Source organism: Colobus angolensis, unplaced genomic scaffold, assembly GCF_000951035.1.
Source record: "Colobus angolensis palliatus isolate OR3802 unplaced genomic scaffold, Cang.pa_1.0 Scaffold682, whole genome shotgun sequence".
In the NCBI taxonomy this organism is placed as follows: Eukaryota; Metazoa; Chordata; class Mammalia; order Primates; family Cercopithecidae; genus Colobus; species Colobus angolensis.
This window is the reverse complement of record NW_012120510.1, coordinates 363,141-378,618: the sequence shown is the minus strand read 5'-3', so window position 1 is coordinate 378,618 and position 15,478 is coordinate 363,141. Positions and strand designations below refer to the sequence as shown.

Genomic DNA, 15,478 nt, shown 5'->3' with positions numbered 1-15,478 from the left:
TGAGGAGCAGAATTGAGAAGATGGTGCAGTACAATTAAAGGGCTCTTTTACTTTCTTTCTACACTTAGTATGTGACTTCAAAAGAAAAGCATGTAGTATGTTAGTTTTGAAGCATGTGTTAGTTTTGAAATTCACCGTGTTTATACATTTGTTTGCATTTTCATAGAAAAAGATAGGGCAGGAGATTAACCAAACTAGAGAAGAAGGCATGGGGAGGGATTTTTTCACTTTTCACTTATCATTCCTCTGCCATTCAAACTTTTTATAACAACATACATAGTACTTTTATATTTTAAAAATAAGTTCATAATGGCCTCATTTCAAATAATGATTCAACACATTTGAAAAATACATTAAAAAACGATCACTTGTCATTAACATAAGTCATTAAGGTCTGAACACTTTAATGACTTGAATTAATTTTTCTCATTTTCAAGGAAAAATGTATTTTCTACAGTGCATAGTTAGGAAAGATAATTTTCTGTAGCTTATAATGAGGAAGAAAGACTGTTTATTAGCCCAGATAGTACCTCATGGAGGGATCAACAGTTATTCTTTTCATTTACCAATGAGGCATAAATGAAATGTCTGTGAGTATATTAGTGCTAAAAAATATTTAACTACGGACTCCAGTGTTTTCTAAATGTCCACAGCTTCTATCTGTCATTGTATGTTATTCTTTCATAGAACTTATGTGCTTTTCTTGAATGGTGGTACTCCTTGTGAAAAAGGTGTTGACGTGGACCCTTCAGTATCCAGAAGAGGTATGGCTCTCATGTGTTGTCTTCCTTTCCTTAAAGAGTAAACAAATAGAAGCATCCGAGAGGTAGCTACGTTCTAATAAGCATAGCATTTTTTACTTGGATTCACTCTTTTAAAAATATGTCATTTCATATAAAAATTTTAATCATTTTTAAGTACTTATTTTCTTGGTAAGACATATGAGACTCTAAGAAATCATGAAGAATGAAATCATGAAGAAGGAGAACTAATGCATTAGTTCGTTTTCACTGACCACTGAACTGATACTTGTGACTAATACAGAGATTGGCTATCGCTAGGTCAAAGGATGCAGACATTTGAAACACTAATAGGCATGCCAAACTGCCCTCTAGAAATATTGAGCATCTTTTACTATGTTCATTAACCAGGCACTGTGCTAGATAATGGGAGAATGAAGAACAAGACCGATATGGTCATTGCCTCATGGGGCTCAGAGCCTGGCAGATTTGGAATTCCATTTCCACTCCTCAGTCACCCCTCTACTTGTTTGGTGATTCAGGACACGCCACCTCTGCTGCCCTCACAATGCTATTCCTGCCTTCTTGGAACAGAAAGGAGTTTGGGGTCTGGGATACAGTTTGTTCTACCTGGAGTCAGATATGCTGTTTTCCTTTGTAATCTGGCAGCAGTAATGCTGTAACTCATCTGATTTAGCAAACAATCTTGTGCCCGTAGGGAGGTCTCTCAGCTCATTTAGGGTATATGGGTGACTCTTGCCTTTCATTCAATTCAGCACTACTGGGTGGTATATTTTCATGAAATACTTGTTTTATTATACTCACTCTCTCAAGTACTTAAAGTTTCATGAGTTATTTTTGATTTTTCTTAAAAGCACATGGCAGTGTTTTCTACCAGATGATGGCAATGAGAAGGCAGCCTCAACTTCTAGTGAAACTGAGATCCTTGAACAGAAGATCCAGAAATGTACTAAGGTTAGTACCTGCTTTTACCTGTGCAGTGAATTTGGGATCATTCAGCACTTAGAGACCATCTCTGCTTTTGGCTTCTCCTCCTATTTAGTCATCTATTGTTATAATAGTTTTGTCCTCTTCAATTCTCCAAAGGTCAGAAGGGAAATGGGTAACAAAGCTGAAATTAGCTTACTCTTCTATTTACTAGTTAGCTCTTCTAACCAAATCTGTCATTTCAGCTAACTAGTAAATAGAGGACTTGACTAAATGGGGCTTACCAATTTAGTCTACCTTCAGGGATTCTACCTCTCAGGGAACTTTTTTTAATGTCAAGTTTATTGAGATATAAATTACATGCAGCAAAATTTACTCTTTTTAGTTTATAGTTCTTTGTGTTTTGACAAATGTATACTGTCCTGTGATTACCACTACAGTCAAGGTAGAGAACTTTCCCTCACTCTAAAAAGTTATCTCATGCACCTTTGTAGTCAGCTCTGTAGCCCCAGCCTCAGGCGGTCACACCTATTTTCTTTCCCAATAGTTTTGCTTTGTCCAGAATGTCATGCAAATGGAATCATAACACTCGGGAGCCTTTTGAGTCTGGCTTCTTTCACTTAGCCTAGTGCATTTGAGACTTACCCATGCCATTGCATGTGCCAGTAGTTTGTTCCTTTTTGTTCTAAACAGTACAGACTGTCCCTGACTTACTCAAGATTTTTCAACTTTACCATGGTGTAAAAGCAAAACCCATTCAGTAGACACTATATTTCAGTGCAGATTCAATGAATTACATGAGATATTTATACTTTATTACAAAATAGGCTTTGTATTAGATGATTTTGCCCAACTGTAGGTTAATGTGTTATGAGCATGTTTAAGGTAGGCCTATCTAAGCTCTGATGTTCAATAGGCTAGTTGTAGGCTGGGCATGGTGGCTCACACCTATAATTGCAGCATTTTGGGAGGCCGAGATGGTAGAATCGCTTGAGGCCAGGAGTTCAAGACCAGCCTGGGCAACATGGCAAGACCCCATCTGTACCAAAAAAAAAAAAAAATTAGCTGGGTATGGTGGTGCACACCTGTAGTCCCAACTACTTGGGAGGTTTAGGTGGGAGGATTGCTCGAGCCCAAGAGGTTGAAGCTGCAGTGAGCTGTGATGGTGCCACTGCATCCCAGCCTGGATGACAGAGTGAGACCCTGACTCAAAAAAAAAAAGAAAAGAAAAGGCTAGGTGTATTAATTGCATTTTCAACTTACGATATCATTTTCAACTTACGATATTTTCAATTTATGATGGGTTTCTGGGGACATAACCCACCATAAGTTGAGGAGCATCTGAATTCCCTTTGATAGATATACTACAATGTGTTTATTCATTCACAAGTTGATGGGCATTTGGGTTGTTTCTAGGTTTGGGCAATTATAAATAAAGCTGCTTTAAACATTTGTATACAAATTTTCTGCATGTGGATATATGTCTTCATCTGTCACGCATATAAATGCCTAGGAGTGAGATTACTGAGACGTATGAAGTTTAACTTTATAAGAAGCTACCAAACTGTTTTCAAAATGACTGTACCACTTTGCACTCTCATTAGCAATGTATGAGAGTTCCAGTTACTCCATGTTCTTGACAGCACTTGATATGATCAGTTTTTCTGTTTTGGCCATTCTAATAAATGAGAGTAGTGTTGGTTTCTCATGGTGTTTTAAATTTACATTTTTGCTTGGGGAGTTTGTAAACTAATAAAATCTCAGATCTATCAGTTTCTCACTCAGTACCCTCCTAGACTAGTCATTTAACATCTCTGTCAGGGTCTTAATGTCTATATCTTTAAAATGGACATAATAATATCAACCCCATAAAGCTGTAAGGAGGTTTAATGGAAAGAAAACATATAAAACACTTAGCCAGTATTTACAGTGTGTGGCACATAGTAACTAACACAATAGTGTTAGCTATAATTATTTACTACTATAATTGTCTTATATATAGATACATGTAAATATAAAGCCAGGTAGATGGTGCTATATCATAAAATTTGTTCAAATGAAGATGTGTAGCTGGTAAAATCAGGACATTTGAAATCACCTTTGAAGGACTGGGAAGATGCAGAGGAAAGGAGCTCCACAGAGGAGGCATGAGGACAAGAGGGGGAAGGAAGAGCATGGCATGGGACAGAGACTGTTGCAGTTGAACTGTCCCACCATGACCTGCCCATTGCTCACAGATTATTAAGAAGTAGGGAAGTCAGTGAAGACTTGGCATGCTCCTCTGAATGGTTTTTCTCATTCCAGATCATAATCTTAGCTTAAATATCCCTTGTTCTTACCACTACTACTGAAATTTATTTTATAATTATAGTGTTAACAGTTCAATCTTTCAATAGCCATTAATAATGTGTTTGTGGGTAGTATTTACTCTCTTAGCTTTTTTCCCCCTTGGATGTTCATAGAGCCTGTAAATCCTCTTTTTTGGCCAGTCTTTCCTTGGAAAATTGTGATTTTTCAAGATTAGAAAGAAAGCAGCACAGTAGTAGTCTTTGTGAAAGAAAAGCCAAATCTTGTTTGGCCCCATTCTTCCTGCATCTTTGGCCTCCCCACTACTCATCTTGTTAGTAAGCTTCCAAGAGTCCGGAAGCACTCCCATGCATGTCTTTCAGGTACAGCTCTTAATAGTGTTTCTTTGGCCTCAAATACTGGTTTTCAGATACTTTGTATAACCTCAAGATCAAGTTGAACTGTGTGGTACAGAAGTTAGCAAGGCAGCCCCTTCTTCTTAAGCAGTGAATGCTCTTCTGTATGCTGAGTTCTTAAAGGTCCTGTGTCCTTGTCCTCCATACCTCAGGACTGCGTCATTTGTTTCATTACAGTACAGAATAGGCACCCGAAAAATGTTTGTGAAATAATTTCAAAGCAGAGCTCTCCCTGCTAGTGTAAAAGTATACTCTTCAGGACCTCTGCACAGCCTCCACCTGTCTCTGGCCTCCCTCTGCCTCATCTTGGTGTGTGCTCTTCCACAGAGAGACTTGAGTGCTGGCTTGAAATTGCCTCTCCACTTTGCATGACCCCAAAATATATACTCCTGGGAATTTCAAATGTGAGTTGGGACACACTGCTGGTGCAACTCCAGGCTGGCTTGCACAGAAACCAGCTCAGGGACAGTGAAACCAGAGGACAGTGAAACCCGACTTGGTTTCATAGTCGGGGGGTGGGGTGGGGCTGTGCTGTGGGTTCAAGGTAAGAGGCTAGGCACCAGCCTGTGCCCTTTTGGACATCACTGAGCCTGAGCACCCTGGAGGTGGAGACTGAGGCAGGACTGATCCATTTCAGCATCCTCTCTTCCCCTGACCTGAAACCTTCAGTGGATGGGAGAACAAGACAGGTAATGACACCAATAGTCCTTCTCCTCCTCTCCTTCAAAGGCACACCCTACCTCCATCTTCACCCTTCCTTCTTTACAAACTTCACCTTTGTTTATGCAAACTTTGCTGCTCAAAGGAGAAAGGACAAGGCTCTTTCCATGATGTCAAAGGACATAAGACAATGGAGACAAGGCCAAGGGCAGAAAGCCTAGTTAGAGTTTGCATTAGTGCCCATTTTTACCCAGTGCCCTTGCTGTTTGTCTTTACACTGCCCTCTTTGACTCAGCCAGCAGTCCTACCCATGTGTATCTTTTGGATATCAGGAATCCTATGAAAATGTGAATTATTCAGTGTAGACCAATGGCACCAGAGTCCTGCTCACAGATCTTGGCAGTCTTGTTTTGTGGAGTCAGTTGTGATCATGGTGACCTTGTCAACATAAGAAAAAGAGAGCAAATAGATGCTTCAGTTTCATCAAGATTTGTCTTTTGGAACTGGTTTTCGAAAGGATTGAACTGATGTGATTTGAACAAAGGCTTGTGTAGAAACCCCTGAGGAGGGAAAGTCCTGAATTTGACTTCAGATTTCCAGTGCATGAGTTCTGAATATCAAGAAACCCTGATCTGTAGAAGTAGGTTGTGTGTGTGTGTGTGTGTGTGTGTGTGTGTAAATTTGCTATAAATTCATTATCCTTTTTTTTTTGACGAATTCCATCTTTTTTCCTCTTTTGCTTTCCTTATATTGTTGCTAAAAATAAATAAGGTAATAATGTTAGTTGCTTGAATGCTTGAGGCCCATTCATTGTGTTCATTGAAATTTGCCACCAGAATTTGCTGGTCTACATGTGAATTCAGGGGGAAGGATATTTTTACTTACTTAATTCAGCTAACCTTTAGCAGCCCAGAACTTTCTAGTCATCTTACGTTTGGGAAAATCAGATGCTTTCTCTAAAGAAAATCTAATAAAGGGCAAGCAGCGTTGCTTCATGTTGTGAGAAGGTGCCAGAAGGAAAGGAGTGCCCACACTGGGTGGACCAATGCCTGCCAGGCAGAGCAGGCAGGTCTATGAGAAAAGGAGAGGGCCAAGCAGAAGGAAGGAAGTTCCCACCCCTTTTCCTGGCAAAACCATGGCTGTTCTTCATGGTGAGCCCTGAGCTGGGCATGCAGCTGAATCACTATGCGGTGGGACCGTGGACCAACGGGCAGAGCATGAACATGTTGTTCATGAGCTAAGGTTGTTCTGTTCCCTGCTCATGAACATGTCCATGGTCCTAGAGCAACCCAGAATCACAGCCTGATCCCTGAGAAAGCATGTGGTGACACTGAGGCAGCTGAAATGGTCCCCTGCCTCCAGTCTTTAAAATGTAGGTCAAATGTACACAGGATCAGAATGTAGCCGGGATGGAAAAAGACAGTTTCTGACTTTATGTATCAAATGCTGTATATCAATATAACTGTGCTAAGAGAACCTGTATTATATTTTTAGATGTTTCTAGAAATTCAGGATTTAAAGAGTGGTCAAGGATACCTCTTTAATTCCAGGAAACTTAATTACTCGTGGAATCCATTGCTCTTACCTCAGAACAGTGGTCACATTCATTCTGTTCTCTTCCAGCAGGCTGGAAGACTGAATATTACCTCTGTGATGATTTTCCCTTCTAAAAATATAATCTTAGGAATTAAGATAAAGGATTAATTTACAAAAAGATCTCTTTTTAAATCTTCGGTGGTTTTTCTCAGCCCAAAGACATCTTCCTTTTTGATAGAAGACAACGTATCATTTGTAAGGTTTCTGAGATTTTCTATATGGTCCTATTTCATGCTTAATGACAAGAGTTTATATATTTCTAAAAATAGTATTAGAAACACATATTAGAATGATCTAAGATATTTTCTTGAGTCCTTTCAAAGGTTAAATCTTGTGCATGATATATTCCCAGTATTTACTATATGTCATGTGTGAGGGTCTTAAAGAACTCACTTTTCATGTTTCCAGATTATTTTGAAATCTGAATATTGAAATTTTTTATATTTTTAAATTTCTGACGATTTTTTGATGCTATTGTAAATTGTTTCCTTTTCAAATTGTTCATTGTTAGTGAGAGAAGTACAACGATTTTTACGTGTTGATTTTGTATTCTGCAACTTTGCTAGTCATTTATTCTGAAGGTATATTTCATGGAATATTTAGGGTTTTCTAGATATATTCTACATATTTCCACATCATTTTGTCTGCAAACAAAGATACTTTTCTTTTTTTTAGAAAAATATTTCCATTGCTATGTTGAGTAAAAGTGGCAGGAGCAGGATCCTTGTCTTGTTCCTTATCTTAGAGGAAAAGTTTTCAGTGTTTCACCATTGAGTATGATGTTAGCTGTTGGCTTTTCATATATGGCCTTTATTATGTTGCAGTAGTTTCTTTCTATTCCTAGTTTGTTGAGTGTTTTTATCATGGAAGGTTGTCGAATTTTATGCTTTTTCAACATCAATTGAGAAAACATTGTGGGTTTTTCCACTTAATTCTGTTAATGTAGTATATTATGTTGATTGATTTTTGAATGTTGAGCCATCCTTGCATTTCATTAATAAATTTGACTTAGTCATGGTGTACAAGCTTTTTAATGTGCTGTTGAATTCACTTCGCTACTATTTTGTTGAGGGTTTTGCATCAATATTCGGGAATATTGGCCTGTAGTTTCTTGTTTTGTTTTTTCTTGTAGTATTGTTGGCTTTTTTACCAGTGTAATTCTGACCTCATAATGAGTTTGATAGTGTTTATTCCTCTTCAGTTGTTTGGAAAAGTTTGAGGAAAATTGGTGTTAATTCTTCTTTAAAGATTTGGTAGAATTTTCCGGTGAAGCCATCTGATGCTGGGCTTTTCTTTATCAGGAGATTTTTTTTATTACTGATTCAATCTCCTTACTTATTATTGAGATTTTATCTTTCTTTGTGATTCAGCCTTATTAGGTTGTGTGTTTCTAGAAATTTGCCTATTTCATTTAGGTTATCCGGCTTGTTGGCATGCAACTGTTTATAGTACTCTCTTACACATTTTTTATTTCTATAAAATCAATAGTAATATCCCCTCTTTCATTTCTGATTTTAGTTGAGTCTTTCTTCCTTAGTCATTCTCAGTAAAGATTTCTCAATTTTGTTCATCATTTCAAAGAACAGACTCTTGCGTTCGTTGATTTTCTCTATTGTTTTTCTATTCTTTATTTTGTCTATCTCTGACCTAATCTTTATTATTTCTTTCCTTCTGCTAGTTTTATTCTTCTGGTTCCTTAGGGCATAAAGTTAGGTTGGTGACTTGAGCTCTTCCTTCTCTTTTAATGTAAGTATTTATATCTATAAATTTCCCTCTTAGGACTGTTTTCACTGTATCTTATGTTTTGATATGTTGAGTTTTCATTTCATTTCTCAAGAAATTTTCTAGTTTCTCTTGAGATTTCTTCTTTGAGCCATTGGTTGTTTGAGTGTGTTTAATTTCCACGTATTTATGTGTTTTCCAGTTTTCCTTCTGCTTTTGATTTCTAGTTTCATTTCATTATGATTGAAAAAAGATACTTTGTATGATTTCAATCTTTTTAAATTTATTAAGACTTACTTTGTGACTCAACATATGGTCTTTCCTGGAGAATTATCTCATGTACACTTGAGAAAAATGTGTATTCTGCTGTTGCTGGGTAGAGGGTTTTGTAAATGTCGGCTAGATCCAATTAGTCTACAGTGTAATTGATTTTCTGTTTCATTGTTCTATACCTTATCAAAAGTAGGATATTGAAATTTTCTCTATTATTATAGATCTGTGTATTGCTCCCTTCAATTCTGTCAGTGTTTGCTTCATATATTTAGGAGCACTGATGTTTGCAGCATATATGTTTATAATTGTTGTATATTGTGAATTGACTGTTTTATGATTGTACAATATCTTTCTTTGTCTCTTGTAACTTTTTTGGGGGCTTGGAGTCTATTTTGTCTGATAGTAGTATGGCTAAACATGTTCTCTTTTGGTTGCTATTTACATGAAATATTTTTTTTCTGTTCTTTCACTTTCTACCCATGAGTGTCCTAAGTCTAAAGTGAGTCTCTTATAGAGAGCATATAATTAAATCTTGCTTTTTTAGTGCATCCTGCCAATCTATATCTTTTGATTGAGGAGTCTAATTTATTTACATTTAAAGTGATTACTAGTAGAGAAGGACTTACTTTTGCCATTTTATTACTCATTTCCTTCTTATCTTATAGCTTTTTTTGTTCTTAATTTCCTCCCTCACTGATTTCCTTTGTGTTTGATTTTTCATAGTGACAAATTTTGATTCCCTTTTACTTTCCATTGGAAAATATTCTATAGTTATTTTCTTTGTGGTTACCATGGTATTACATATAACCTCCTAAAGTTATAACAATCTATTTTAAACTAATACCAACTTAACTTGATATTACATATAACATCCTAAGGTTATAGCAATCTATTTTAAACTGATACCAATTTAACTTCAATATTGAATTATTTTCTGTTTTTTAGCCCTTACTATATACCAGACACTACATTAAGCACTCTGTACTTACTTCATTTGTTGTTGTTGTTTTTGTTTTGTTTTGAGACAGAGTCTTGCTGTGTCACCCAGGCTGGAGTGCAGTGGCACGATCTCGACTCACAGCAACTTCCACCTCCCAGGTTCAGGGGATTTTTCTGCCTTAGCCTCTGAGTAGCTGGGATTACAGGTGCCCACCACCACACCTGGCTAATTTTTGTATTTTCAGCAGAGATGTGGTTTCACCATGTTGGCCAGGCTGGTCTCGAACTCCTGACCTCAAGTGATTCACCCGTCTCGACCTCCCAAAGTATTAGGATTACAGGTGTGAGCCACCGTGCCCAGCCCACACTTACTTCATTTTAATCCCTTTAGTAACCTTCTGAAATGCAAGTATTACTATTGGTATCCAATAAATGAGGAAACCAAAGCACAAGCAGATTAATTAATTAATTTAAAGTCACATAGCTAAGAAGTGACAAAGTCAGGACTTATTCCAGGTCTGTCACACCCTGCCATGTTCCACCCAGTACTGTGAACAGCCTGAATTTGTATTTCCTCTGCATTCACCAAATCAGGCATGGCAGCCACATGCCCTTGTTTAAGCTTGTAACTGACTAGTCCCCTTCTTTCCAAAACATGTAATTAGTGGCTTCCCTTTTTTATTTGACATTTAACATCAGTATATATATGCTAACATGGAAGCACAAAAATGGCAACACAGAGTTGAGACTTGAAAGTGTAAACAAATAAAAAAAAGTTATCTGAAATATAATGTGGCCTGCTTGTAGTAGAAATTTTTCTTTAAATAGTTAAAAATGTGTTCCAGTAATGAAGCAAAATTTGGGACTGTTTATTAAAGTAATATACATCAAAACATTGTAGGTTGGATTGTATGGGATTGTCTAATGAATACATTTTTTTCTTCTTTAATAGTCTACTGCCAGAAACATTAATTGGAAGTATGTGTTCTGTTCACTTGTTGATATTTTATCGACAAATTCTTGGAGATGTGCTCCTGAAAGACAGGATGAGCTTGCAAAGTACTGGTAAGTGGCTTTGCCATTTCCTTTTGTGCAGTAATACTTCATACTCTGAGTAAATGTAACCTGTACCATCTTGTATCTTCTGTTTCTGATTGTGACTTTTGGAATAAAATATTTAGAACAGCATTGATGTTAATACGTTACTTATGGGACATCCTCGGATCCAGAGCATTGAGCTTTGTGAATTCAACACATATTCAGTTCTTTCAAACATATGCATTTTCACATTTCAAATTCTAGAGTTTTGAGATTCCGAGTCAGATATAGGCATATTTTCCTTTAATGTCTCTGAGTAATCTGTTTTTTTCCCATGTGTTTGGTGTGCACATCATCATTTTGAAGAGAAACCAAACTCAACCAAAATAGCTGGTCCTTAGTGCATGAAGTGTAAGTATCAAATGGATTAGTTTAAATTGGTGGATCCAGATACGGAGTATTTGGGTGTCCTGTGTACTGTCTTTATTCTTGAAACTTTTTTGTACATTTGAAATTTTTACCAAGTAAAATGTTAAAAAATAATTTTAAAAATCAATGAGCTGCCATACATGATTGAACCTACAAAGAGAAATGCATGTATTATAATAATTGCCTCCAAAAAGAAAAATGGTTTAATTTTATTGGCTCTTCTTTCAATTAAGTAAATCAGTAACCAGATATGTACCGAGTACTTGGTATGTGCCAGATATTATGCTAGGCCCAGTGCTGAATGAGACAGGCATAGGCGCCCCAGACCTCAAACACATAATTACATGAATAATCCATTCTACCTTTTTCAAGTAAGTGCTGTGAAGGAAAATATGCAACGAGAGCATGCACTGGGAAGACTTGATTAATGTGTAGGGCAAGGAAAGGCTTCTTTGAGTGAGTAATATTTAACAAAAGATGTGAGAAAGGAATTAGACCTATGAGGGAAGTGTGTGGGGAAGGATTCTTTCTGGGTAGAGTGGCCAGCATGTCTGAAGACCCAAGAAAAGAAGACATGCATGTGTTGGAGGGCTTGAAATTGAGGCAGGCCAGTATGGATGGAGCAGAGTGAGTGAGAGGCTTAGCACTTGTGGACAAATAACATTCATAGGTAGAAGTCCTCTCCCAGGGACTTATCACCTGGATATATAGGTAAAAGTGGAACTCAAAGGCAGAGAAGCACAGAAAGTTCCCAAGGACTCATTATAACTCTAAGGGGGAGGACAGGTAAGCCTTTTAATCACCATTGCCTTTGAATTCATTTTGATGACTCTTGAGAAACTTCATGAATGATATGACTTCTTAAAGAGGATAAGGCTTGTTAGTTTTCCCAATAGGTAAGAAGTTTACTCAGAATTGTTGACTTCCTTTGAATTTAATCATTAGAATAAAATATCCTAATAATATCTAAAGAATGAATTTTTCTCTACTGAGGACACCAGATTATAGAATACCTTGCCCTTGCCATTTCAAAAGTGTCTGCTCTGGTTTCAATGTGTCCCATCTAAGATTTGTATGTTACCAGTGTAACATATGAAAAGTGGGGCCTTTGAGTGGTGATTAGGCCATGAGGGCTGTTGCCTTATAAATGGGATTAGAGACTCTTACAGAAGAGCTTGACAAGGGAATTTGTCTCACTTACCATTTTGCCTTCAGCCACATGATGACACAGTGTTCCTCCCCTCTGGAGGATGTTGTAAGATGCCCCTTACCGGACACTAAATGCCATTACCTTGATCTTGGATTTCCTAGCCTCCAGAACTTTGAGAAATAATTTTCCTTTGTTTCTATTACCCAGTCTCAGGTATTCCACTGCAGCAGTGCAAACAGACTAAGACATGTCTTTCCTGGTGTGCTTCTTTGCACAGAATTTTCATGTGCCATTATCTACTGTGAAATGTCAATATTCTCCCCTGCTGTGTTTGGTCATATGGCCAGAATCCTCAATTCTTAATTCTTCCAGTTTCACCTACTACTGTTTGCCGGCTCCAGACACAAGTTTGTGTCCTTCCCTGAGCCCTGGTGGACTGGAATCAGACCTGAGCAGCAGTCCCTCTGCGTCCTTTCCCCCAATGCTTCCTGGTTTCTGCTCAGTCTCCCAAGAGCAGGGCTGCCTCTAAGGGGAAGGAAGATTCCTTTTACCATGCCACAGCCATAAGGAAGAAAGAGAAGTTGAAGAAAAACACAGAACAAAATTTTCTAGTCTTATTCTGTTCAGAGCCTCCTTGCCCTCACTCTAAAAGCTCCATTAATTTGATACAGGAACTCACCAGGATATGGGTATAGGGGCAAATGATGGTTGAAGGGACAGCTTTGAGCTCTCATAGAAGTCAAAGTGTGTAGAATGTGTTATCAAGAAAATCATTTGGCACAATAATTTTCATCTGCATATTTTCGTGTCTGTTGCAATAAAATCCATTGAGTGAAGTTTGCATAAAATTCTTTCTGTTGTTTTGCATTTCAGATTTAATTAGCCATCCCATGCTGGCCACCTTCCCCATGCTCTTGGAGCAGCCTGACGTGATGGATGCCCTCAGGGTGGGTAGCATGCATTGCAGTAGAAACCTGCTGGCTTATGGAAGCAGTTACACACTCCGTGTTAATGAGTTCTATCATCTGGTCTAGGCCCTTTTTTTGTTACTAGGATGATGTCTCCCAATCCCTGTCCATTGTCTAGTTAACTCAGTCCTCATCTTTCCCATCTTAGCATGAATTCCCAAGGGCTGCCTTCCCTGACCCAGGTAGCAGATGGAGTGCCTGCTATGTACACGATTGTAATCTTATGCCCATTTTTTCCTTGACTGATTGTGTCCCAAGAGCAAAAATCCAAAATGGTCTGTAAGATAAATCAATTGAATTTCCAGGGGAGAATCAGGGCATGCACATCAACTTTAATTTAATTCCATGTGTGCTGTTGCTGTCTGAAATAACTGCTGGGTGTTAAATCACATGAAATCTCTAATTTTCAGCCATTTTTGGCCTCTCTAAGTGGCAGTTTCATATGGTTTAGCCTAATACATCAGGGTCAATAAGTAGAAGAACTATATGCATGCAAGGCAGATAACAGGTAACATCACAAGTGCCATGGGGGAGGTATAACCCAGGACCTTGAAGATTTAAAGAAGACAGCAAAGAAGGATCCAAATTATGTTTCATTAGAAAGGTCCTGAATGAGAGAACCTAATAAAGGCCAGGGCCAAGAGGATTTTGACCTGCTGAGATGGGGGTGAAGACACTGCAGGTGGAAGGGTTAGCATGAGCAGATATTTGAGGCAGGAAGGAATAGAGCTGACAGTCCAGCTTGGCATGTCAGATGCAAGTAAGGGAGTGGTTGGTAGATGGGCAAGGTAAGCCTGAGTCTCGGTGTGGGGCTGAGGGCAGTGGTAGGTGGTGGGTAACCCAGGAAAGTTTCTTCTTTAGGCAAACTCTGCCAAGTGCAAAGAGGCAGAACATATGCAGGAGGGAGGTGAGCATATTAGAGGGTGACTCCTGCTGCTAAAAAAGAGGCCATATGGGCCTGACAGCAGAAATGGAAGGAGGGCTCAGTCATCTCCAAAGATTCTTATTAGACTTTGAAACCAGTTCATATGCTAACTTGGCTGGGTTGGGAGTTGTCAATAGTAATAATGACAATTTTCAACAGAGATGTTTAAGAAAATGTTCACGGTACATATGATCTCCTCTAATTTTAGATAGGTTCATCTAGCACTATAGCTAGATAATGCAGACTTTCTCTTTCTTCTATAAAGTCATTAGTTTCATAATAATTATTCATTATACAGAACATATATATACACTGATTCATTCAACAAAGATTTCACAAGAGCCCACTATGTATTAATATAAGGCACTGTGCTGGCCACAGGAATATTTCCCTAGGTATGTAACAGTCAGGAATCTGCACCTTGTTCTTAGGAAGAACCTTAGGAATCCTAATCTAGTCTAAAATCTGCATTTCCCTGATGAGCAGACAGCTCAGAGACGTGCAGTGACCTGGCCAGCCATGGAGCTCAGCAGTGAACCAGTCAGTGCTGTCCCTGCAGGTCAGCTCTGGGTGCACCTGGAATGTGCCACAGGCTGCTTGAAGGCATGTGGGTGAAGTTGTGCACATGTTATTTAGCGAAAAGACCCCATTTCAGCCATAAGTATAAATATATACATATTTACATACCTGCCTGTGAAAAGATTTGGAAGAATATATTCCAGAGAGGCATCAGTGAATACCTCTGGATCTTGGATTATTTTATCTACATTTTCTTAATTTTTTCACATTGAGTTATTTGTATAATGATAATTTTAAAAAGAAAGTGGTGGTTTCTACACTCATGAGCCGCCTCCTCTCCGTGGCATAGTGTGTTACTTAGGAGAAGCTCGGCTGTGCTGTGGTGGTTAGCACAGTTTTATCTCCCACCCACGGTATGTATCCAGCATAGATCAGTGGAAGACGCTGCTCCACAGTCACCCAAGGGTACAGGCTAGTGGAGCCTCCACTGTCTCACAGCACCATCTGGAACAAGTAGCTGCCTCTGTTGCCAGTTTCCCTTCAGAAGAGGAAGAATGGAGAGTTGTTCTTGGGCTTTTACTGCCTTTGCTCCCAAGGGGCCTGGGCCACTTCTGCTCAGATTGCGTTGGCCAAAACCAGTCATACAGTCCATTTAACTTCAAAGGAGGTATAGTCTTCTTTTTCCAGAAGAAAGGAAGTGGATCTTGGGAGGTAATAGTGTCCCGTAACATGTTTGTTATTCCCAGATGAGTTACTCTAAGTGAAACATCCTACTGTTTGCTGGTGGCTTAATGAAAAATAAGGTAGGACATTGACATGTAACTAACAAAAACAGACAAATTTTACCAAACACGAAGTCTAAATTTGCT

At 38.4% G+C, this 15,478-nt stretch overlaps 1 protein-coding gene across 4 annotated transcripts in view; it reads left to right on the top strand.

Annotated features, from left to right (window-relative positions):
- NPHP1 (nephronophthisis 1 (juvenile)) overlaps nt 1-15,478 on the top strand; it is a 70,625-nt gene that overhangs the window by 52,006 nt on the left and 3,141 nt on the right. For all 4 annotated transcript variants that reach the window (XM_011926387.1, XM_011926386.1, XM_011926385.1 and 1 more), the window contains 4 exons: nt 688-764; nt 1,616-1,715; nt 10,533-10,645; nt 13,071-13,144. In XM_011926387.1, the coding sequence (XP_011781777.1) occupies nt 688-764; nt 1,616-1,715; nt 10,533-10,645; nt 13,071-13,144 (364 nt within the window). The remainder of the gene's footprint in view (nt 1-687; nt 765-1,615; nt 1,716-10,532; nt 10,646-13,070; nt 13,145-15,478) is intronic.